This window comes from Magallana gigas, chromosome 3 (genome assembly GCF_963853765.1).
Source record: "Magallana gigas chromosome 3, xbMagGiga1.1, whole genome shotgun sequence".
Lineage (NCBI taxonomy): Eukaryota > Metazoa > Mollusca > Bivalvia > Ostreida > Ostreidae > Magallana > Magallana gigas.
In genome coordinates, this window is record NC_088855.1 from 22,730,410 (window position 1) to 22,757,611 (window position 27,202).

At 33.9% G+C, this 27,202-nt stretch overlaps 1 protein-coding gene across 2 annotated transcripts; it reads right to left on the reverse strand.

The window, feature by feature from the left end:
- Positions 1–340: 340 nt before the first annotated feature.
- Positions 341–26,609, reverse strand: LOC105337772 (putative leucine-rich repeat-containing protein DDB_G0290503). 2 transcript variants are annotated; one of them, XM_066078965.1, is made up of 25 exons: positions 26,564–26,609; positions 25,983–26,043; positions 25,633–25,690; positions 25,334–25,390; positions 24,851–24,933; positions 24,345–24,397; positions 23,986–24,007; positions 23,527–23,558; positions 23,202–23,260; positions 22,838–23,049; positions 20,635–22,706; positions 20,064–20,383; positions 19,398–19,526; positions 19,179–19,288; positions 18,938–19,028; positions 18,666–18,782; positions 17,622–17,709; positions 17,264–17,377; positions 16,574–16,613; positions 8,804–8,947; positions 8,202–8,341; positions 6,982–7,085; positions 3,030–3,130; positions 2,582–2,707; positions 341–1,104 (listed from the first exon to the last, which is right to left on the reverse strand). In XM_066078965.1, the coding sequence occupies exons 2-25, from the start codon at positions 26,024–26,026 to the stop codon at positions 957–959; spliced, it is 4,464 nt and encodes a 1,487-aa protein (XP_065935037.1). In that variant the 5' UTR covers positions 26,027–26,043; positions 26,564–26,609; the 3' UTR covers positions 341–956. The 2 variants fall into 2 exon arrangements, with proteins under 2 accessions (XP_065935037.1, XP_065935036.1); XM_066078964.1 differs by having other exon boundaries at positions 26,509–26,607.
- Positions 26,610–27,202: the final 593 nt, after the last annotated feature.

Below are 27,202 nucleotides of genomic sequence, written 5' to 3' on the forward strand. Positions count from 1 at the left end.
CACAAGTAGGTCCAGATGCATCATCCATATCCATGCAAGTTTGATGAAGATAGGACAAGTGATAAGTAAGATACAGGACCTGCAACAAAAACTTTAACCAGGTCCGGACACTGACACCGGGGGTATAGCATAAGCTCCCCCTGACTTCATATCTGTGAGCTAAAAATGACCAAAGAACCTTAGTTCTGGTTACTAGTTTTAAGTGGATAAGTCTGGGTATTTACTGGATATACATTTACACAGGCAAGTCAAATCCAATCTAATCCAATTCATCCATTGTTGCCCATCTATCCTAGATGTAATAGTAATTAAACTGAGAAATACAAATCCAACAATCAAAGATATTTACAGTAATATTTTAATGATAATTTTTGCAACTGGGCATGGTATACAAGTAAATGTACAATGTTAGGCCCTTCAACGTAGGACTGTCAGGACTACTACTAAATGTAATAATTTACTAACACACAAAATTTAAGGTTTTCTTAAATATAGTATGTATATTTGAAACAAAAAAAGATATGAAACCAACCTATTAAGAAACTGTTTTACCGATCCCTCTTTCAAAAAGCCCTATTATAGACTTAGTACCCATATAGTCTCTTTAAAAGTACTCTACTTATTTAGATTGAGTCTTTGCTGTAAATTATGAAATGTAAGTTTTTGTCAACATTTTTATGCTTTTCATATTACATATTCATAACGTTCTTTAAAAAATAGCTGCCTTAAGAAAGGAAAGAAAACAAGATCTGAATGCAATTTCATATGAAGACATCTTTAAAAACATCTCTCAAGAAGTTCCTCCCCTTTACCACCTTCCTCAAAAATCTTCACCACACCGAAATTACACAAGATGTGATAAAACACTGCACAGAATGTTACAGCTATTCAGACTTAAATAATTACTGCACAGAATGTTACACTATACAGACTTCGTAAAACACTGCAATGTGCTCTCAGGCTTGCACTGTCCCACACAGGGAACATTTTGGGTGTGTCTCCTCCTGTATAGACTCTAAGTCCACTGCTGCACACACTCTGTTGAGGTAGGAGTTTTCGGGGAATAGACACACTTGGCTTATCTGAGATAATAAAGCATCCATTCTGCAAAAGAGGAAATAAGAATAATCAAAGTACTGAAGTACTGACGGGAGTTGATTTTATCGATTGTTATTTATTTTAAAATCAACGATATGTTATTTTGCGTTGCAAGTAAATTCCTATAAGTATTTGAATTACGCACATTTTTATAATCCGAATCCTACAGGAATTTCGTGAAAACCCAATATCAATCATGATGTGTAATATTCAAAGAATTATTCCATCAAACTACGTATTAGTAATCAAAATAGTTATGAGAAATTGTATGGATCCAAGCAAAATTGAACTCTACTCTCGTTCAACCAGACTCTCAGCTGTATCCGTTAATCTCCGACAAGCAAGAGAGACTCTATGCTTGTCGGAGATTTACGGAGACAGCCAAGCGTCTGGTTGAACGAGACTATATTGAACTCTGGCGTAGGAATACATAAAATGTACGACTGCAAAAAATACCATTTAAAATCTGACTATTTACAAGGTATCTATAAATGAGTTTCCTTGAAGAACAATGCTTAAGAACTCATTACATCAAATTTATTGATTAGACTGAACTAAATGTTGTCAGCGGTGTTGATTTGTGCTTAGGTTCAAACACTGTTTCACTTTCGGTTTGCCTGAGTAACTGCATAGGAGAGTTGATTAAAATCAACTCCCAAAAAAATGATAGATGCAAAATTTAACTTGTCACTCATAAATGTATCTTAAATAAATATACAAGGCCAAAATTGTTCTCTAGTAAGATGTAGGCATCATTAAATAATGATCAACATTTTTAAAATGTCTGAGGTTTTGAGTCAGGATATGAACCTAAGGCCTTAGACGAAGATGTTCTCCATGAAATACCGGGTATTTATAGTAGATTTCTAAATAAAGGCGTCAAATTTATAAACCTGTAAATTGCAAGAACACTTTCTCCCTCAATTAACAATTAAGCTTTCGTTTGTGCATCAATATATTGGTAATTAAAACATGGATTAATATACCTGAAAATGTCCTTAGGCCACTAAGAAAGACACATCTGAGTGATTTAACTAATGCTTCACATCTTTTTTTTAATTGATCAATAATTATGATTGTATAACATAAAACCAACATTTACAATTCCACTACAAGTACAATAAACTCTATCAACCATACTGGTACATCAAATCTAACACGACGCCACCTTTGTAAAATCTACTTAAGGAACAAATATATATATGCTTTGAATAAAAAAGTTTTTAATTAAAAGATCTTTCAACTCTTTGAATTCTAATTGTAATTTAAAACCACAGCAATATCATACATGCAAGCAATATGTTCTCCCTTTACTTTATTATTTTATATTGCAAAGAAAAGCATACAATAGAACATTATACATGCAATATAATAATATACATCTATCATTAAACCATTGATTAAAGAAGATTTTGGCAGGATTTGAAGTTAATATCATTTGATGCTCTCATTATTAGGAATAAGGATGAATAATGTTGTGTACCTCAAGTGTCCATGCATCACACTAAGTGAAGGTTCAATGCTCCATAAGAGAGAGTCTGCCATGTGTAGAAAGAGGAAGCTGACATCAACACATCTCTTCTTGGGAGACCAAACCTCTAGATGCAAACTACAAGGCAATAAGTAACAAATTGTAGGATTCCTAAGTAATTAAACATGAGGAACTAATATTGGTCTATGTATAAACTGGCAATAAGCACCTGTTGTTGATTTTTAAACCTTACTTTAATCTGACAGTTGTAAGCTACAGTTTAACTTCCATTACTAGTATCTCAAACACTGAAATCTCCATTATAATGGATATATCTAAGTGATTTGTTACTTATATTTTAAGTATTTTACCCCCCATATCTCAAATACTAATAAAACTCAGATCCTATCAAAATATGACAGAAAAAACTCCTAACTATAACCAACATCAAACTGAGTACCTTGGGTATTTGAATACAATACAGTGGTCCAACTGCAGCTGTAGCAAGTTATACTGTAGACTGTTTGCATGCGAGACCACAGACCCAACTTCTTGTAGAATCTGTATAAAAAAAAAAAAAAAAAAAAAAAAAAAAAAGAGCAACTTATGGGTTTATGTACAACAATATTTTTTTCATGAAAAGGACTATGTGCAGTTTTATGCATTTTTTGCCCCCAAAATTAAAGTTTTAGAAAGAGCTTTAAAAATAAGGTAAAAGATAGGTGTAAAAGGTTATCACCACAGTGACGTCATAATATAGAAATGACGTCATTAAAGATTGCATTATTTTGATGAATTGATGTTTTGTGGCAAAATGTGGGTGTTTTCCGATGATTTTTCGACTGGGAAACATCGAGCGCAGGCTTGCTCAAGTACCGTTTTTTAGTATATTGTGTATTACTATCTGAAGAAAAATATATGTTAAAATCGCACTTGAGCAGACCTGCGCTCTTTACTTCCGAATGCAAAATATAGAGCAAAAATGAGAATATTTTCATATGTTTGCACATTTGCGGGAATTAGGTCATTTAGGTGACGTCATAGATAAACAGCGAATGAGCAATGATGAGTAAAATCAATGTTAAAGTTAAAGGCATCCTCTATTCAATGATTTGTGAAGATTTTATTTTTATACAATACTATTTACAAAATTGGTTGAAATCGGGGGCAGATATTTGACCATACCGAACATAGTCCTTTGATCAACATTGAACTCTGTAACATGAAACTAAATGTAAAACTCATAGCATACAGTGTAAGTTCCCTACATCTTTGCTTTTGCCAGCAAACTTGCTGTCATCACTTTTCAATAATGCACATGAAATGCACATTTCAACAAATTTCAATATTAGATGTACATTTGTACCTTACATATTAAATACCTATTTAATGGCTACAGCAAGCTTATTGCTTTGCCTCAGAAAATAGTTGCTGTCTCCGTGGAAAATGTACATGCTACGTCATCCAAATAGTAAGTAATAGGTTTTTTATTATATTGCTGAAAACTTTTTTCAACGATGAAGAAAGTTATCAGACTTAGAATTTAACATAAAGACTCGTATTACAGCAGAGTGTTCCGAGTTTAAAAACAAGGAAATTGAATGCTGCTGGTGAATAGTTTTCATGGATTTTCACCATGGGCAGATAGCAAGGAAACTATTTCACAGTTAGATAACATGTTTACTCATTGTAATTTTACATAGAAAATATTCACAAAGGTATAATAAACATACATAAACCTGATTCGTTTCTGTAGACAGTGATTAACAAACCACATAAAGTAAAATTCTGGTGGGTTTACCAATTTTGAGCTAATTTTGATCACAACATGGATTTAATTGAAAAATAAGCTAACGTCTGGGATTTAGGTACTTTGGCTTGCTCGAAAATATTTTCAACTTCACCAATTAGTGATCAATGTTTTATATGGAAACTGTGCTTTGGTGTAAATTTAATTGAGAAATACTGAAAAATCACAACCTTGAATCATGAATGTATGTTTACTTGTCATGTTCATCATCTGCAAAGAAAATGAGCGGAAACTGCAAATAACTAGAATTTTTCTACGTCCAAGGGCCATAACTCTGTTGAAAATTGCTCGATCGTACCTAATATCAAACTTGACCTAGATATTAATTAGATAAACCTGTATACCAAATTTCATTTCAATATGTTCATCTTCTGCAAAGAAAACTAGAACTGTCCTAATGGGACTAATACCCCCGCTAGGCTAATTTCAAATGGGACAAATAATTGAATTGAATAATAATTAAGGTTTGGAACACATACCAAAAAAAATTCTAGAATTGTAAAAAAAATAGTTAACAAAGAAAAATTAAAATCAAAATTGTCAGAATTTCACTGTAAATACATATCTATAACAGTAATACATTTACAAATGTATGTATTTGATGATATATTTTTTTAATTTAATTGATTTAAAGAAAAACCAACAAAATGACAATAACCCCTCCCTTTGCAGTGAATAGAAATACCGGTAGCCAAGCAATGCTCTTCTGTTGATAAAACTTTCAATATCTTTCTAATAAGAGTCTTGACAGATGCAATTAGTTGTTTCAAATTTTCCTCACTTTCTCCTATGGCACAATTGAACTCCATATCAGAAAATTGATCCCATAGGACTATGATTTTCTTTGATGAGCTTGTTAAATTTAATAAACTCCCAAAACATTACCATAATTACCATACTATGTAAAAATATGTAAAAAAGAAAATTTAATATTACAAACAATTTTAAAATTGCCAAAACACTACAATCATATCAGTAATTTTGAATTTCATTTAAATTAATGCCCAATAGGGTCACTTCATCAAATTACTTGACAAATAAATTTAAACAACCTCTAAAAATAGTTTAACTTCTTTATTAATAATTATATTATTTATTTCCTTATAATGATAGACCTTTTGGTTTACATGAAACAGTTTTAAAATAGCCCCAAAACCATCACCCATTTTACAGATTATCAATTTCCCCTAAACACATGCTCCATCTGAACCATGGCTCAGATAATGGCTCCCTTGGGACAAATGAATTCAGCCACACTTGTCTTTGATGTTCTCATTAGCTCCTAAGAATTTATCATTGACAAACAAAAACTTTGCATTGTCAGTTGATAGAATACTTATAAAAAATAATTTTTTTTTATTAATTAAGACGTAAAGACAAAAAACTCCATCTGGATGTATTTATATAAATATATTTTAGAGTGTTTTCTATTAATTAATTAATAAAATCTGTAAGGATTACCTCCCTTACTTTTCAACATTGGTGTACAATATATGGAATAAGGAAAATGAAAACTGTCATAAAATCATCAAATCTTGTCTGATCTAAAAAAAAAATTGCAGGTGCACATCTTCAGATGGTGTTCAACATATGTACAAATTTTCAAACTGTTCCATGCAGTAATAAAAAATTCTATAGGGGGGACAAAGTTGCGTCTACAGACAGACGGACAGACGGACGGACAGACAGATGGACAGACGGACAGGGTGAAACCAATATACCCCCCTAAACTTCGTTTGCGGGGGTATAATGAGCAGAAACTGCAAATAACTGGAATTTTTCTAAGTCCAAGGGCCATAACCCTGTCGAAAATTGCTCGATTGTACCCAATATCAATCTTGACCTAGATATTATCATGATAAACCTGTATACCAAATTTCATTTCAACATGTTCATCCTCTGCGAGGAAAATGAGCGGAAACTGCAAAAAATTGGAATTTTTCTACGTCCAAGGGCCATAACTCTGTCGAAAATTGCTCGATCGTACCCAATATCAGACTTGACCTAGATATCATCATAATAAACCTGTATACCAAATTTCATTTCAATATGTTCATCCTCTGCAAAGAAAATGAGCGGAAACTGCAAATAACTAGAATTTTTCTACGTCCAAGGGCCATAACTCTGTTGAAAATTGCTCGATCGTACCTAATATCGAACTTGACCTAGATATTAATTAGATAAACCTGTATACCAAATTTCATTTCAATATGTTCATCTTCTGCAAAGAAAATGAGCGGAAACTGCAAATAACTGGAATTTTTCTAAGTCCAAGGGCCATAACTGTGTCGAAAATTGCTCGATTGTACCCAATATCAATCTTGACCTAGATATTATCATGATAAACCTGTATACCAAATTTCATTTCAACATGTTCATCCTCTGCGAAGAAAATGAATGGAAACTGTTGGTGGACCAACCGACAGACCGTCAGACAGCAGCAAAGCAATATGCCCTCCCTTCTTCGAAGGGGGGGCATGATAATAATGCTGGTTCAATAAATTTTTGATAGTTTGAAGTATTCCATTCCCGTAGGGGGACATTGTTTCATTTGCAGGACCAACCAAAAACACTGGAGTTTCTAAAAGTAAATCCAACAAACCTTAGGTAGACTGGAGAGTTGTCGGTACTTCTGTCCTAGGTACCGTCCGTTCACTGCCTCTGTCACTAACTTGTAACAAAACTGTTCTCGACAGGAAAGTCCATCTGCTCAGAAAGTAAAGTGATGACAGGCATTAACTTGGCTGTCTCTTTGGAAATAGTAACATGACACTTTCAAAGTTTTCATCGTCTGCAATTACCTATTTTGTGGAACTGTTTGTGAATTTCTTTTCAAAAATAACTTTTCTTTAAAAATAACCAAACAAACAAAGCCAGCTACCATGTGTGACAGATAAGTTATTTTAATCTGTTTTCATAAATAAATATGATGTATTTAAAAAATAAATTTTGAAAAAGAGTTTGAATGTGGATATTTGTTATCAAAGCAAAATTCTTCCACTTAGCAGGGACTTTGAAAAATGCTTAATGCTATATTAATGTAAATGAATGTAGATCTTTATTTTTCTTATTTATTTGAACAGATGGTTGCAAATCAGCATGGAAAGATACAGCAAATATAAACATCTTCATCTTGAAATATTGTATCTCATATATCTCGTAATTTGTTTCTTTTATTTGCTCTTACAATATTGTAATTTGTCTTTTTAATTTGCTCTTACAATATTGTTGATTTGAAGCAGTAAATATCCCAATCTAATCAAAAAATGTAGCTATCTATTAGGAGTGGATCAAAGATCTAATCTTAATTAGATTGCAATTATCCTTGTTCTCTTAAAAAAATTTCATTTGAGAATGGGAACAACTCAATTGCCCTTCTTTTTATTCTGAGGTGCACTTCAATTTACATACCAGATACACTATAAGCAAAAGAAATTTAACAATGATATCTAAGCATATTACAAAGTTCTTGTCAGATACAGTCTCTAACATTATTACATTCGGTACATGTAACATTAATTCAAAATCTAGGCTATAAAACTACTAATTCCCTGATATTTCAAAAGAATTATCCAACTATTACGGAGGATCAGCCAGCAAACTGAGTTATTTCCTCAATGCCTATAAAACTATACATTGTTTTCTATGACTTGCATATGAATAGCAATTATAAGGATTTATATATAAAACATATAACCACAAGTCCAGTTCAAAATGAAGTGAATGACATTCATTTATACCCGTGAGTAAATTTATCAAAGTGTTCAACCCTCCCTCTCCCAAAATAAAATCTCCGATGATTAGAAAAACACATAAATGTACCTGTATCACAAGTCCTCATTTCTATTGACAATATTGAATCATTGTTGTGTTTGACTTCTAGTTGTAACTTATTCCTCTCCAGCGTAAAAACTTTGTGGTTTCTTTTAAAACTGTCCTCATGTAAATGCCACCCACTCATTCTGCAACAAATAAAAATGTTTAATGAGTTAACATAGTTATTTGGCAGTAAATACTGTAAACGTACAGTATTTGGCGTGTATGATATATGTCGGAAATTAGTAACAAGTTGACACGGATTTGAATAAGCGTATTCCTGAATGTGACTATTATCATACATATATGCATGACATTTGGCAATGTACTTGATTAGGCGGTTGCCGCATTCCGCCAAAAGCATTTAAAGAATACACAGCCAAATGTAGTACGTTTACAGTATGCTGAACAACAAAACGTTTTTGATAATGTTTATCAAGGCTAATCAAAAAATGTTAAGGCATGTAAAGTTTTTTTGCCTTATAAGCATATGTTCTGTACAACCAAAATCCTAAAAAGATTTTAGGATAAACATTCAACCATGGCTAACATACAATACAAACTCCAAAACTTCTCTTGTACCCCTGCCCCCTTCACTTCTAACTCACCCACACAACAGCTGGATCTCCTGGCCGACTTTCTGCGACTGGTTCTCCAGGGCCTGGATGTCTTCCCTCTCCGACTCCAGCTGGGCCGACTCGGACAGTCTCTGAGCCAGAGCCTCACACTCCCCAGCCATTCTGTTGTTGTCTCTGTTGATATTCACCCAAATTCAAGAATGCATTGTTATCTTTATAAGTGACGAGCGAGTAAACTTGGGGATGATAAAGCTCAAACAATTAACATGAATGGAGGTATAAGTATTAGAGAACCTGTATCATTCCAATCAGAGATGAAATTTGTACAGTTCTAAAGGCTCACAACCAGGTTTTTTTTTTTAAACTTTTACTCTCATTACATCCCACATAAAATGAATTAATGCATTATTGCAGTAAAAATCACAGCGCTCAAGTTTAAAATCCCTCATGATTTAGACATTGTACCGTGACATCAAAGAAGCTTTTTCACTGATAGGGAACTAAAGATTGGATATTGTGCTCTTCTGTACCAAAAAATGAATGTTTAGACATAAAAAAAATAACCAAGTTGATAAAAAAAAAACCCAATCATACATGTTTTGACCTTGGTTGCAGGCAAAAATAATTTTTATGGGATATTGAAACAAGAGGCCCATGGGGCCACATCGCTCACCTGAGCAACAATGGGCGTTCAAAAGATATTGTGCCATATGGTCCCTCGGTAGAAAAACAAAAAATAAATATTGTAAAGTATTCGAATTTTACACTTTTTTTGTATACATGTAATCTTTGACATTGTACCTTCATGAAATACTATTTTTTACCAGAATAAGAATTTTCTACGCAAGATATAAAACTAAACATTTGGTAGAGGTATACTGTTAAGTTGTTAACTTCCAAATCCCTATATTTTCGTTCTGCCCCCCCCCCCCGACTTTGTAAAGCGATCAAAATATATGAGAGCATATAGGTACATTTTTTTCATCAACTACTCAGTACTTACTAGTTATTGTATTGGAAAAAAATAAGAGTTATTGTTTTTTATTTTAAAAACCCTACATGTATAGATGTGAAGAAGAAAATTGTACCTCAATGTGCTCAATTCCTCAAATTAAAAACATTCAAAAATTTTATTTGTCTTCTCCATTATAATTAAATGACTGTTATTTACTTTGCGTACAAACCAGGATAATTTTCCGCTGTGATATTCTTAGGAATAGCGATAATTACTTTATCCCCGCAACAGAAATGTGTCAGAAATATGGAAACTGTTTTAAAGATGTCGTTTTTTATTTACTCGTGTCTGAAAAAACTATCAAAATTGATGTAGATTTCACATTATTTATTGTATAAAGAGAGGGCCCAAGAGAGTAGATATATACAGATTACTGTGGAATCATTAAATTTCGTGGGGGCCAATTTTCGTGGATGACTTAAATTTTACAGGTTCGTGGGGACGTAATTTCGTGTATTCATATATATCTACAAAAGGGAATATGACTTTATTACCCTAATTCATCAATTCGTGAAGGATGTTATTTCGTGGATGAGAGGTACCCACGAAGTCCACGAAAAATAAGCCACCACGAAATCTAATGATTTCACAGTATCATTCTTTTATTTTGTTTGTACAAGTATTTAACATACTCTAATTCATATTTTCTAATGTTCAACCAAAATTTCAGCGTCAATTGTAGAATTATAAGCAAGATACAGAGCTCACAGTTCGCCTAGGTTTGAGTCATATATAGCTTATGATTTTTAACTTGGTATTTCCTATTCAGCATTTAAAATGGAAAAAAAGAATGGCCTAAGATTTTATATTCTTTTATTCACTCAAGACCAGTTCACTGGTATTTGAGGTTCAAAATCAGTTTATACAAATGTACACAAACACAGTGAAGGATCACATGTACAGTAGGAGTAATAATGACGAAAAAATGTTAAGTTTACAATACAATAAGATGTTAAAGTTGGTTTCTGAACGAACAGACTTTGAAAATTTTCTTAATAAATATTGACAAATTTTTTACTTTTTTATTCTTTAGTTTTTAAGATCTGTGTACAAACATAGAATTGTGAGCAAATCTCTGTATCTTGCTTATAATTTGAATCTTAACACTCAAATATGGTTAGTAAATAGAAATTGAAAACAATTAAACACAAGAAACATTCACTATAACAAATAAAGAACACAATTTATTTTTTCGAAATGAATCATATATATACATGTATATACCTACATATTTCCGTCAGCAATGTCAAACTCTAATTAAACTGAATAAACTCGAGAAAATGCCGAGCATCGCAACAAAACCTATTGCATTTATCTACCATTACGCAAAAGATAATGCCGATCGAATTACCGATAGAATGAATTGTATTTCATTATTTTTTGATACATCAGATTTTGCTTAATTTGCGCAGGTAAACGTTAACTGTTTGATTTACCAAAGTCTCTGTTTGATTTGATACGTAAAAATCACGAAATAATACAGACGATAGTTCCCAGGTTACAAGCAGAAATAATGAAAACGAAACGAAAATCGGAACAAGCTAACACCAACGTCATGTGTGAAAACTGTCAACACATTGAAATATTTAGCCTCAATTTACTTCACAAAATCGGCAACAATATATTTTGCATGTTTCAAAAATTTCCCTTTATACGCGAACTGTTGCACAACAAGCAAATTCATCATAGTCAGATCGACCCTTTTTCGTATAATGTCATGGCTGCTTTAAACAAAGAACCTCGTTTTAGAAGTATGGAATACGAGTCTAGGTAAAATGGGTATGCAAACCCGGGCCGTGGCAAAATAAAAGCCGGGGCAGATCGGCAATCGTCAATTCCAAATACGCATTATTTTGCAGCAATATTTACAGCGAATACAAATATACTAGTCCATCAAAAATCCTGAAATTTTAATGAGATTGGCAGATTAATAACTGCCAATCTTTGTTTTGCCCAGACCAAGTCTTGCCTACCGATTTTACCGGATGCCGAACCCGAAGCTATTAAACTGATTGAAACACGCATTTCCTTTATTATTATTTTCGTAATAACTCAGATTTGAAACAGAATTAGCACTTAATTTTTGCAATTTATATTTTCCTTCCCATAAGGATAATTTATGCTAAACTACGTTGAATTGGAATCAGTAGTTCTTGAGAAGAAGATTTTTAAAAATGCACCCCCCTTTTTCTACAGTTTCAAGGTTTTCTCCGCTTTGAATACAGATCGGACTTTTATTTTTGCAATTTATATTCGCCCTCACATAAGGATGCTTTGTGCCAAATTTGGTTGAAATTGGATAAGCGGTTTTAGAGAAGAAGTTCAAAATGTAAAAAGTTTACAGACGGACAGACAGACGGACAGACAGACGGACAGACGGACGACGGACAAAATGTGATCGGAATAGCTCACTTGAGCTTTCAGCTCAGGTGAGCTAAAAATGATGAAAGCTACAATGATATAAAACTGTCAATGCCATGGACAAATTCACAATATCTAAATGCATGGAAATATGTTTTAACTAAAGGAATATGGTCATGATTTAAGCTGAAATTTTTCGAATTCTATTTTCCATTTTTGACGTTTACAATGTTTCATTAAAGTGTATCCAATGGTCGACCAATTACATGTATATTTGAATGTCACTTGTCGAGTTATTAAAGAGATACAGAACTCACAATTCTTAATGACGTTAACAAATCTTGCGTCATTTTTTTGTTTACATACCAAAAGCTGATAAGAAATTGCCAGGATTAAAATGTGACAGACTATTAAAACTTGTTTATTTGAAATCATGGTGAACACGCAGTACACAGGTGATAAACTTAATAGGAAATGAATGATCAGACAGGTGTCTGCAGGGATTGTGATTTTTGCCATGCATACGTTTCCTTATTCAGATGCAGTGTGTCATTTCTCAGGGTTTAATTTTCTTTAACACACGTTTCCTTATTCAGATGCAGTGTGTCATTTCTCAGGGTTTAATTTTCTTTAACACAAGATTGAGTATTCATCTTTTCTATTTTTCTTTACTTTTGCTTTGTATTATGATAAATAAAAATTAATTGTGTGTTTCATATATGAAACGTTTGCAAAAACTTTTAGTCAGCTTTTAAATTACTTTTTTAAAACTTATTGACTTTTCACAAAGTAATGGTAATGCATTACTTTACTGATGTAACGGTAATGTAATGCATTACTTCAAGAAAATGAAGTAATGGTAATATAATGCATTACTTTACAATGTATTTTGCCCCAGGCAGTTCTGAGCAATAATTCACCCTTAACTTTGGAATAAAGTAGGCTTGACTTATAACAAGTTCACGTGTACAAAAAGTTTAATGAGGCCATCCTTAAAACAAGAGGACCTGGGGCCACATCGCTCACCTGAGCAACAATTGCCTTAAAGGGTACCTGCAGTGCCGGTCAATTTTTGATATAATATAGATCTTTGTGTAAAAACATCATCCTGGAAATTTTACAGCGATCGCATAAGTAGTTTTTGAGATATTTGGGGAAAACCCGATTTCACACCTGAACGAGTTTTGAATCAAGCCGATTTGGCGCGAGATGAACTGTGACGTCATGGGGTCAACTCGACTGTATGAGAAACAGGAATATTGTATGAAAACTGTTCGTTTTCTTGCATTGTTTTATCGATATATGAATATTTTTTTCTGTTGTTTTATTTCCTTATCAACCCTGGATGACTACATATACTGTTGTTTGAGTTTAAACCCGTATTTTATCGAACAAAAATGCCGAGTTAGGAAATTTTTTTGCTTCATGAATTTAGTCAAATGCACAGCATATGTAGCAAAATGGCAATTAATCAAACTTTTGTTTTAAGAAGTTTAACATATTTTGTTAATATTTTCATTCTTTCGAATGATTTTTCCGTGACATTATTAACTGATCAATAATATTGATAATACACATTTCGTAAAAGGTAATGCGGGGTCCATTCCTCTTATAAGGCATAAAATTACAAATGATTTCGCCCGATTATTCAATAATATTGATATAGGACCAATAACAATCAAAATAATATGCATTATTTAACAAACAAACACGGGATTATAAACGGATCAAGGCGAAAGTCCAAGATGGCTGCATGATTAAGTCTGTCTCGTATTCTTTTAAAAATACGATAATGGAATTTCATTTTACATTTATTTACATCCTTTGTCAAAATGTTCAAGTTTAATTCAGAATTCATTATGATTCGTTGTCACTAACAATTTAAGTAATGTGGAGTTCAAGCGTTAAATTGCGCTCGAAAGAAAGTTGCACTTTATTAAATAAGAAATTAAGACCAGCGTACATGTAATTACTTCCGAAATAATAACTTGAGGTTTAAATTGCTGAATTGTAAATTTGGTCATAATTTAAGTGATTAGATAAGTAACAATAAAGGCATTTACTTCGAACATTAGTTTTACTATTTGATAGTCTCATGTATGATTCTTTATCACTGATTGACGGACTATATACACATGTATTAGCTTACGAATGCTTGATTTTACAGTCTAATTTATTTTTCTTTTTTATTGTTTAACAATTGAGTAGCTAATTATACACAAATCAATTTACCAGTCTAGAGGTGTGAAACCCTCTCTTTGATCACCAGACTCGTGTACCATGTGTATACATACCCCAGATACACGTGTGTTTGGAGCAGTGGCTTCTGTTTGGAGCAGTGGCTTCGTTAGTTTACCTGTTTACCTGTGTCATTGTCTCGGATCACTCTTGTGTGAAAGGATATTATGTTATCAAAAAATGAATAATGAACATAAATCTGCACATGCAAGCGTTTTAAGATATCGTATTCATCGGTAAAAGGGCGACGAGAATAGCAAATTTTAAAATCCTTTAAAAAGAAATCTGACTGAAATAAAATAATTACGGATACAAATTTCTAAATCTACAATGCTTAAAATAACTAGATACGTCAAAACATCAGACCTGTATTAATCCTTTTGGCTGAAAAATCGAATTTAATTTGTATAGCTTTGTAAAGAAATTTCCCTCCTGTTGACCTCGTGACGTCACTTCCGCTGAAGCCTCGTTATCGCCTAATTCTGTTTTCTCTTGATTAGATTTCCCAAAGCAGGTAAAAATAGCCACTTTAGAGCGGCGTAACTCCGTAATTTTTGCATCGATTTATATGCGGTTTTTTGCATTAAATTTTGGTAATTAAACTCTTTGACATATGTTTTACATCGGCTTGGCTGCAGGTACCCTTTAATTCTGATCAAATTAGGATCACAGTATCGAAATATCTTGACAACTGAATACAGTAGATCTTGCTAAAAAAAAATTTTATCCACCTCTTATTTTTTGGTAAATACCAAGCCCCTTTTGTTGTTGTACCTTTAAGAAGATTTTTCTCTATTCCTATATACCCCCCCCCCCCCAATTTCGTGGCCCCACTTTTCTCTAGGGAATCATGGTTTCATCAAACTTAAATCTGCATAACCTGTGCTTTCACACTAAGTACTGAGTTTTGGACCGAAAAATTTCCCAGAATATTTTTAAAGATTTTCTCTATATATTCCTGTGTGAAAATTCAAACCGCCATCAGGGTCCCGCCATACCACTAGGGACTGTGATTTTGCAAACTTGAATTTACACTATCCAAGTATGCCTCTACACAAGTCAAAGCTTTTCTGGCCAAAAAGTCTTTAGAAGATTTTTAAAGATTTTCTCTTCATCCCCCATTGTGGCCTCACCCTACCCCTGGACTATTATTTAAACAAACTCGAATCTACACTACCTGAGGATGCTTCCATTTTAATTTGAGCTTTTCTGGCATAATAGTTTTTGAGAAGAAGATTTTTAAAGTTTTTCTCTATATATTCCTTTGTAAAACTTGATCCCCCTCTTGTGGCCCCACCCTACCCCCGGGGACCATGATTTGAACAAAACTTGAATCTACACTATCTGAGGATGCTTCCACTCAAATGTGAGCTTTCCTGGCCAATAGTTTTTGAGAAGAAGATTTTTAAAGATTTTCTTTATGTATTCCTATGTAAAAGTTGATTACCCAATTGTGGCCCCGTCCTACCCCAGGGGACCATGATTTTAACAAACTTGAATCTACACTACCTGATGATGCCTCCACACAAGTTTAAGCTTTTCAGGCCAAATAGTTTTTGAGAAGAAGATTTTTGAAAAATACCAACAAATTTTCAATAATTCTCAATTATCTCCCCTTTAAAGAGGGCGTGGCACTTCATTTGAACAAACTTGAATCCCCTTCACCTAGTGGTGCTTTGTGCCAAATTTGGTTGAAATCTGCCCAGTGGTTCTTGAGAAGAAGATGAAAATGTGAAAAGTTTACAACAACGACGACAACAACGACGACAGACAACGGACAAATTGTGATCAGAAAAGCTCACTTGAGCCTTTGGCTCAGGTGAGCTAAAAATGTTTGATTGGAATTGCCACCTGGAGGTTTCTACACTCAGGAGAGAGAGAGGTAACTTTTTTTTTATTTTTCAAACTTGAAGTTTAACTAATTGAAAATTGGTAAAGTATAAAAATCTCCATATAAGAAAAAAAAATCTTTATTCTTTGTTAATAAAATTTTACCAGTAGGGGATATTTCAATTGGGCTGGAGGCAATTCCAAACAAACAATAATTTTTTTTAGCCCAACACCAAGAGTTATTTTTTTATTTAATCTTGCCAATTTGCTCTTGTGCACATAAATACTAACACAACCACATACACATAATAAGCGATAAAAAACTTTTGAAAGATGATCGAAAAATTCATACTTACTCATTTATATTCAATTCTTCATTCTTTATGTTCAATAATTCTGAATAAAAAATAAATAGGTAAATATATAAAATCTTCCCAAAAAAGACTTCTTAAATTTACCATTATGATACTGTAAATTCCTAATTAAACACGAGGAATTTATATCCAGGTAAAATCGTGAGAAACATGCCTTGCGGATTTTAAAACCTCGCTATTTTTTTCTGAGATTTGGGAACTATAAGAAATATTGATAAATGTTCTGCGTTCACGATTTTATATTCTCACCATGATACAAAAAACAGCGGGATCGCGAAATTAAGTACTCGCGTAATATAAGGAATTTACAGTATGCTATACAAGATCTTACAACACTCCTTTCAGGGTCACCTCAGAACAACCTTTTTCAAAAGTTTTTTTTATCTATTAACATCACAGTTAGCCATTACAAGCTTCGATAAACTAGTCCTATAGATAGTAACTTCTTACATCCCTTGGTCATCTATTTTTGCCATGTTAAATGTTTCCTGCCAAACTTGTGTATAAAATCTGTCAGATCGGCTTTCCTTTCATGAATCATGCAAACAACAATGACACACAATGTCTTTGTTTCCTACCTCGGGCATTTCGGTTAGTCGTTGAAAAACAACTGAATAAACATGTACATGTTTTACAAGACAAAAAGTTGAATGAATCTTTATAATAAATCACCTGATTGTTTCCTTTCTAGAGAGGCTTTCTCTACACAATATTCCTGAATTTCTTCTTCTGAGAGAGATGGAGTATTCTGCACTTCTTGGATTTCCTTTTCTATTGCAATTAATTCTGAAATTAAAAAAAAAATCTCAAAGTATTAAAATGCACAAAAGATTTTTTTTTATTCAAGATGATTTTCATGCATCTAGTCTTATAATTAATTGTATGCTTCTTCGAAACATTATAAAAATGGTTACATATTTCCGTAATCAAATAGATCAGCTATTATAGCATCTATGGCCATCAGAACAGACTTTGTGGCGAGTTTGTTGCTATCTGAGTAGAACATGGACACTGAGGAGTTGACAGTTACCCTGACTGACTTGCTCCATGTCGTGCACAGCTTCTGTGGCCATCTGGAGGGTAAGCTCCACTTCCACATTTAGTCTTCTGTTTCTCTCCTGTACAAACAGAACGCAGAATGTAATAACATACATGTGATGTGTACCAGTGGAATGCAAAATGTACTGTATTTTCAACCCCATTCACAGGACACCAAAATTCACTGGAAATGAAAATTTGTACAGCACTTTGATTTTTTTTTTTGATATATGCTGTCATTCTCTTCAAATTCTCGCTTGAGAGATTCTGGAAAACTTCACCAGTGTTGGACATGTGATGTTTTGATACTTGTGAAGTGTACACGAAACATTGCGTGTGAAGGTTTGAACTGTAATTTTGGATAATTATCCCACTATAAAAGGGATCAAAATATCCATATAGAGAACTTCATTTCTGAAGGGGTACGTGATGGTGAAGCACATGAAAACAAAAAAGAACTCTGATAAAATGAACCAAGATACTCATTTATTACACAAATATTACCAAAAAAAACAAGCCATTGTTAACACTTGCATTTAACAGCTATCCCACTGACATTTTGTCCAAAGTCAACATGGTCAATACAGCATCTGCTTTTTTCACACCTCCTCCTGATAAGAGGAGGTGCTAAAATCTTTGTGAATTGTTGAGGCAAATTTCACACATTTATTAAAGATGTGCCTGAACAAAATGACAACTGACTGGTTCATGAAGTTCAAAAATTTTTTGTTAAAAGTTTCAATTTTTTCTTTAGTAGAAATTTAAAGGGAGCTATCCAAACCAAGGCTTCTTAAATTTAGCTGTATTTGATAAAATTACAAATACAAATAATTGAAAATATCTTTGATTACAGATAACGGTCGATTACTTTAAAAAAAGTTATCATTATATTCAATTACGATTACTCTATAACGATTACTCCATGCCTGATCTATTAATTACAAGTATTTTTCTGCTTCTACAGTGCACATCAAAAAAGAATTGTTAAACCGTAAAGATATTTATCTTTCTGTACTAAAAAATAAACACAACCCACCTGAATTTTCTCTAGCTCCAGTTTGGCCGCCTGTAAGGTGGCTCTCTTCCACTCAATCTTTCCCCGCCTGGTGCAAGCATTACTCATGGTCATCATCTTCTCGCGCAACTCCTCTTTCTATTAAATAAAAAATTACAATAGACCTCCAGCAAGGGTTAAACAAGTTACCATGTACTGTACTGTTTTACACATTTAATTCTTTTCACTGACAAAAGATTAAAACTTAACACAACAAAATTACAATGATAAAACATTGCATTTGGATGCTGTACCTGGCTCTGACTACAGGTCTGGGCAAACTGAAATATTTCAGGAGGCTCAGTTGACCACGCCTCCTCCAAGGCTTCTAGTTCCAATTTCTTTCTGTAGAAAAAATAATTTAAAAGATGAGTTTTGCCTGGCCACAATAGCGTGAGACAGTTATCCTTAAATACACATTCACCAGAGATCTCTTAAATTTTGAATTTGACAGAACTAGGGCAAAGAAATCAATGTTTAAAAATTTAAACATACTTTTCCACTTCTGCCATCAACTGAGCATGAATTTCCGTCTGAGCCTCTATGTGGGGCTGGACCGTTAGCAGTGCAGACAATTTGCTCCGGAGATCCTCACAAGGAATGTCCTGTTCAAAGAGAGGTAACAGTAAGATCCAAGTAAAACTGAATATATATATATATATACATATATGTACGTTAACCAATGTTTGTATGCCCTGCCGGTGAAAGGCTTACCTCCTCCTGAATGAAGCTACACCTGGTCTTCCGTAATTCGGTGATAGAGACCTTGAGACAGGACGGCACGATCACATGGAGGTAGTTACATAGAGACAGGGCTGTCATTGGTCCATCCCAGATATCTTCCTGCAAAGTGATCGAAGAATAAACACGATGCAGGCAGTCTGGTTGCTAAAATGTGCTTAACCTACCATTAAAACTACCTTAACAATTCATGAAATTCATACTACTTTTTACAATGCTTGTTAAATTTTGTGTCAATCGACTCAATACCTATAGATATTAATCTTAGAACACATTCCTCTGAAGAAAGAGGAATTACTGTAGCACAGTCTGTCAAACTCGTTGCAACAAGTTCTTTACCCACCCCATAAAACTCAAAAGTCTGCTTATCTATGGGGAATTTCATAAAATTCAAATACACTCTACAATGTGTGTACAGTAGTCAGTACATAAATCCCAAAGGTTTAAATCAATATCCATTAATTTTGTTAACAGTACATGAACATGTACTGAATTCTCACAGAGTGAGTTTCATAGCCCTAATGATAATCAAAGTGAATAAAATATACATGCACCAGTAGTTTATAGGATTACAAGTAACAATTAAAAAAAACGAAGAGAAATATGTGGAACAAAAAAGATGCTGTGTTGACTACTGACCTGAGTGACATCACAGTCGAGCGTCTTGTTGATGGACAGCTGGGAGATGAGGGACTTCTCCCCCTCACCTGTCACCATCACGCTGTCCCTGGGGAAGGTCATGTCCCCATGGAGGGTTGAGTTGTTGCCGGGGAGGGTCACATTGTCCCAGTCCTTACCAAGCAGGGCCTGGGTAGAGTCAACGGGGGAGGCAGCCACACCTTGGGAGGAGGTAATGGTAGGTCTGAAGGACAGGGCTGTGGAGTTCAGGGTGAGGTCCGTCAGTAAGCTCTCCGGGGGTGCCTGTTCTAGCAGTCCCTGCATGCTAATCTCCATCAGGCCTATAAATAAAATACCAGTGCTCACAACTATTGCTACAGTATTATGTACCTGTATATATGTATATCAACTTGTTGTTTGATGATGATTGGAATTATTCAATAGGCTTGCAAAGCTATTGCTTACAATAATTGTTAGGTACATGTATTTATATAGACCATATCATGCATTGTTGACTTCATTTTTCATCATTGATATAATTTGACAAGTGAATGTATTGTTATCAAGGGCTAATTTATTTCTTATTCATTACCTTCAAGTTTCTCATCACTTCTAGTGGTATTAGTGGTATTCATTACACTTCCACTTATAACACCTTCATCTGGCAGTTTGGGGATATCCATCAAAGGCAACCCATTGTTTTTTCCACTGCTAGTTGTTAAAGACCCAACAGTAGTGGTGGCCATCTTGGTTTCCTCCATGGCCCCCGTGTCATTCCCAAAGAAGACTGTCATATTGCCGCCTGCCATTGTTGGCAGTTTGTCCACCATCTCAGATGTTTCTTTCACCAGACTAGAAGATGCTCCAGCAGAAGATGGCAGTTCTGGTTCAATTATCAAGTTAGATGTGACTGCCTTTGTTTCTTCCATCATAGCATTCCCATCATCAAACATAACAGTTTGATTCTCTACAGGTTTGGGCATATCATACTCTTCCTTACTTGATCCCGTTTCAATGCTTGTGGTTACCATCTTCGTCTCTTCCAGCATGGCACTTTTGTTGCTGAACATGAGAGTCTGGTTCTGTGGTTTTTTGGAAAGCTGAGATGCTGCTTCAATACTTGTAGTCACCATCTTCGTTTCTTCCAACATGGCACTTTTATTGCTAAACATGAGTGTCTCATTCTGAGGTTTTTTGTCCAAGTCTAAAACACCAAAATTGGTTTGTATTTGGCTGGAAATCACAAAGTCATTGTTTGTTTTGGATTGTCTTTCCTCAGGTTTCAGCAGTGTGTCATCAAATCTAGAGGTGTGCTCTTTCAGCCGGGCCTTCAAATCTGCCAATGACCTGGTGTTCCCATCATCTTTATCACCGACAGTGACTTCACTCTGTTTATCTTTCTCGCTCTGCTTTGTGTCTGGATCTTGCTCTCTAACCTCTTTTAAGGTGTTATCCTTATTGGATAGCGTTTCACTCCCTGTAAAAGTTTTCTTTATGTTAAAGGTAACTTCTTCATCAGAATCATCCTCTTTCAATTCATTTAAATTTTCTTTTGAAACTGCAACATTCAAATTTTGGTTATTTCCAATATCTGTCAATGAATCTTCTTTTTCTGTCTTCAGTATTGATGATGACACCACTTCTGTGTCATCCATTTTATCTTGAGCAAATTTTTTTGTCTTATCAGAATATTCATCAATTTTTGTAGCTCTCTCAGAGTTGCTTGATTGGTTTGGATGCTCAAACATGGTAAGTCCAGTCAAAGGTTTAGTCTCCTCCATCAAATCTACAGTTCTAGTTTTGTCATTAGTTTTTGTCTCACCAGTCCAAATTCCTCCAGTCAAGACTTTGGTTTCTTCCATTTGATCTTCCATTCCAAATATTTTGGTTTTTTCCACCTCTTCATCTTCTTTTCCATCTGACCCCATCCAAATTCCCCCAGATAAAACTTTTGTTTCCTCCATCATGTCCATTTTCCCATTTCCATCAAATATTTGAGTCTTCTCTACCTCTTGTACAGAGATTTCTTCCTTTGTCCAAATTGTACCAGTGAACACTTTAGTTTCTTCCATGGCATCCCCGCTATGGAACACATGAGTTTTTTCACAGTTGCTTTCCACTGAGATTTTTTCCATAGTTACATGATTCTGCAGTAAGCCCTCTGTCCTGGACAAGTCTCTTTTCTCCGTTGTCCAAATCGTGTTATCAAGAACCGCTGTCTCGTCCATTCCATCGCCTGACCCAAATATCTGAGTTCTCTCGTGCTGGGACACAGAGGAAGAAGACTGGGCAAAGAAAACTGCATTATCCCCATCCTTCTTTTCACTTTTCAACAGCGATTTTAGGAATCCAGTTGCCTTTGGCTTCTCTGCTCCAGTCTGAACATGGAGATTGCTCTCCAGATCTCCGAGTGAATCTACATCGTTTACTGTAGTGTTGAGACCTGGCTTCAGGGAAGATGGAACGGCCATGAGCGGTGCCCGACTGGACATGCTGACCTGATCAGATAGAGTTGTGGTTCCGCTTGTGAGGACGGACATAGTGGACTGGATATTCTCCTCGTACAGACAGCTGTAGCGGTTCATGGTGGTGTAAACGAACGTCTCTGGACTCTCCTTAGATTTCACATGAAACAACTTCTCTGGTTTTTCTATGTGTAGCTCGCTGCCATAGGAAATTCATTAAAAAAAAAATTAGAGTTAGAATTACTTTATCAAGAAACAAAGTATTTACAAGGACAAATAAAAATCTTGTTAGAAAAATTATTTGTTTGTAAGAAAGCAAAAGCACCATACCAGTTGGCCTTTTTATCAGATGAGACAAGACTACGAAGAAAATTATAATCCACTTTGTTATTCTGGCCTTGTGATTCTCCAAAGTCATCCGGAGGTTCGTCCACTAATCCAGGTACTCCAGTCAGTTCCATTTCATCGTTCACAATGAGGGTGTGATTGACTGGATCCACCTGGACCCCAAGGGACTGCCCCTCCTCCCCTAAAGGCACTTCCTGTGTACCAAAGGATAAAAACATGTGTATTGGTGATGTATAACGCATTATAAATGTAACAGATTCAATTGTTAAATGATTCTTTAAATCAAAGGTCTTGCATTTTGTCTATTGCAATGTTTAAATATGAACACAAAGAATCAGTTTGTTACCTCTTCTGCATAGGAGAAACCTGGATGTTGTATACTGCCAGTCAGTAGTTTGTCTAGCCCTATAACCAAGCACAGTAAACAAAAATCAATTACATTCATAATTTCATATATACAAAAAAAGAAAAGGAATAAAGATTACATTTACAGTATATTATTTTTCAAGTGAAAAGGAAAGGAAAAATTCTACATGGCTTTGTGCCCTTTGATAAAGCAAGAGGTCATCAATAAATCAACAACAAAACCATGCCATTCAAAGATTTTGGACACAGTGTGATGTAATGTATAACTCAGAGTATACATGTATATGTATTTCAATTTTAAGTACCTGAGATTTCTGGTTTTTCTTGTTCTATTGTTCTGAAAAATCAAAATATACATGTATTTATAATATACACTGCATATATCAGTATGAGGACATACATGTACTGTAAATTCCTAATTAAACGCGAGGAATTAATATTCCTGTATAATCTCGAGAAGCCTGTCTTGCTAATTTTAAAATCTCGCTTTTAATTTTCGAACATATGTAAACTACATAAAACTATGATAAAATTTTGGCATTCACGATTTTATGTTCTCGCGATCTGATGAAAACCGTTGAATCGTACTAAGTACTCACGTAAAATAAGGAATCTACAGTACATAAAATTACCTGTTTCGTAAAAATTCATTCATGACAACAGTAAAAACAGCGTAAAAAATACATTCTGAAAACTTATTCTTTATCTTGTTTTATGGAACATACATGTTATTCATGTATAAAGAAAATCAAAAATAAACTTACTCTTCTAAGCTTGGGGAATTTTCTGTGAAAAAAAAAATCACCATCTTAGCTTAAAAGACATATAAAAAATATAATATCCTTAATTCTAAATTGAACTAATGATGATAGTCAAATCTATACTTAAAAGATATTTAACAAGATTATTTTTTTGGGAAGAAATTGTTCAATATCAAAAGTTCAGCTGATCATTTTTTTTTCTGGATCATAGTACTGATATCCACAAAATACCTTTACAAGTATGTATGTACTGCAAATTGTGAAAATCTTTTCTTTCACTAATGAACATAGCATTGTGTTCTGCAATTGTTCTTTGTGTTAACTATGATCTTGAAACAGCAAACTAATCAACATTCACTAACCAGCGCTAGAGTTTTCCTGATGCCAGGCTCCAGGGGAGTCCTTAGGAAATTCTCTGCAAAAGGACATATGTTTTTACATTTTTAATGAATGTAAAGTTTCTGCTGGTCTACTTTCATAATAAAAGTCATGTACAATCTATGTCTTTTAAAACATTAAATCTTCCAAGATAAACTTTATAGATAATGTGGATCCCAAATGAGATTCTAAAATCAATCCTATTCTTTGTGAACATCTTACTGTTAACATCAATATTTTGCTTCATTTCAATAAAGGCAAAATGATTCAATGCACAAACTGAGGGTTTTCTGAACACATATTGCAGTGCAAATGGTTGTTTCAGAATCTAGAAATTTCATTTTCATTCCAAAATTATGAACACCCCCCCCCCTAAAAACAAATCTCTAGGAAAATTAAATAAACCTCTTTATTAATACCCGGTACATGTACCTTCTAGTAAACAGACTCAGACTGTGAACCAGTAAGGTGTAATAACTTTTACACTTACTTGATTTGACATGTGTCAGCAAAACTGACTCTTCTGTTTTCTGATTTTCTGGCCTTTTTGAATGGAGGAACTCTGACATCATCCTACAATGTTTCAAAAGTCAAGAGATTTCAGAACATTAAATGATTTTCCAATAATCTATTGTTAAAAGTTCAAATAAATCTATACTGACAATCTTAAATGCATTATTTGCTTTTTTATATACAAAATTACTGAGATAATTAAATCATCAAAATTGCGGATAATATCCGCAATTTTGACGATTTAATTATATCAGTTGAATTTGATTCCCATTTGTTTCTTATGCATGTATATCCGCCAGATATACATGCATAAGAAACAAATGGGAATAAAATTCAACGAAGCAGCAAATGTTGAATAATTTCCTCTAAATAACAAAATGATGATGAGAGTCAGAGACACAGTTACAGAAAATTCAGACTGCCTGTAGAGTTTACAATACATGCAGTCACTAAATAGTACCTGTTGATTGACATCTACATCTGTTAAGGGTAACTTTGACTGAGGGACTTTAAGAATCTGCAAAGTAAAATATTTAATCATATAGGGTTATCTTACATTTACAGATAAAAATCAAAAAAGTTACAGATGAAATGAATTAACAAATTTGATTTTTAACTATGTGAAATTTAGGAACAAACATTCAGAATGTATAGTTTACATTTTTTTTCATAATTTTTTAAAGCTACATCATAAAAATTCAGCATATCTATCAGTGTCTGTCGCCCTATGTTTATAACAAATAAGAAGACACAAATTACCGAGGAAGATCTTCTATGATATCTTCGATGATGGCTGCGCGTTTCAGAACCCTCCTTCCTGAAAAGAAAAACAAAATTATTTTTCATCACAACCCTCTTTCTGGAGAACAGAATTGTTGATATCCAAAGAACATACCTTCTACTGCAATAATATAATATACATCAATAGTTGTGATTTTTTTTTTTTTCTATGAGAAAATGGGAAAATAACATAACCTTTTCATGAATGAGATACAAAAGCATTTTCTACTTTTCCCCAAAAAAGCCTTGATGATTGAACAAAAAAAGGCAAGACGATGATGAAAAATCTTTCAAATGCAAAATAATACTTTACTATTGATATTGTTTACCTCATTTTGGACACTGACAACCCGTTTTCGTCAGTGAATTCCATGCAGGCTCTTCACAGCTCTGCAACATAACAATTCTAACATGATGATACTGAACTGTATCATAATCATTTGTACAGAAGAAAAAGAAAATCATTAAGCATTGGAATGTAAAATTATCAAGCGAATTGGAATAATTAGTATAAAACATATCTTTCAGAACCTCGTCCGAGATATAAATCTTTCATTATAGTGACGATAAAACAAAAAAAGAGGAATTTCTGGCAATACATGTATGATCAAGTTACACAGTAAATAAACCAGTATATACGATATAGACCTACTTACTTTTACGACCCTGAATAAACATTTAAACTTTTACATCATGACATGAAATAGCTTTAGTCGAGTCAGAGTAAGTATGGAAAAACATTCCGATTATGTTTACGTTAATCATACTAATTACTCGAATTTTCTCGAGCCATGTTAATCTTTAGAATACTAAACGGGTGTATTTATTTCTCAAAGATAATGAAAAGCAGTTTACCTTTCAAAAATATTCGCCACATATATCTATTTCAAATAAAAAAGCGATTGTTTACCCTTTCAAGTCTGACCGCCTTGTAAGTAGCGCCACCTATCGTGTTGAGGCGTATTAGGAAAGGTAACTCTTGATCGACGCTTTTTCTCACACAAGCATTAGTCTCACTCTGTAATTTGAGTTGGCTTCATGCTTTAAATAGTTTATACTAACATCATACACTGCATTTACTTATTTTTAGTTTAAATTTTACTGTAACTCGCCATTTTCATTTAAATTTGAAACATAGACGGGGGTGGGGGCATCAGGCGGCATCCCCTGAAAAAATCAAACAGTAAAAACAAGGGAGGGGCTCGGAACCTCCTGGTAAACAAAATTAAAATTATCCCTGGACCCCCCCCCCCCCTCTTCAAGAAGAAAAATACAGATAGAAGAGAGAGTAAAGTGAAATGTATTCCATTCAGATTGTGACTGGTATAACGTTATAATATGACATTGCATTAATTAGGATCTAACGTTACAATCTAAGGCCCTAATGCACACAATATTTATACCAGTTTTCTTTCTTAGCATAACCATTGGGCCTAACCTTACATTCAATAAATGAACCCATGAAATCGATTAACTTAAGTTCTAGCTTGCAACATACTTGTCATAAGTATCTGAATGTCATTAGTGTGTAACAATTAGAAAAATGCCC

Excerpts from the sequence above, each read along its gene's own strand:
- LOC105337772 (XM_066078965.1), bottom strand. The coding sequence starts at position 26,026 with ATGGAATTCACTGACGAAAACGGGTTGTCAGTGTCCAAAATGAG. Across the intron at positions 25,691-25,982 it reads TTGTCAGTGTCCAAAATGAG|GAAGGAGGGTTCTGAAACGC; the intron begins GTAAACAATATC and ends TTTTCTTTTCAG. Across the intron at positions 8,948-16,573 it reads GAAGAATTGAATATAAATGA|AGACAACAACAGAATGGCTG; the intron begins GTAAGTATGAAT and ends GAATATCAACAG.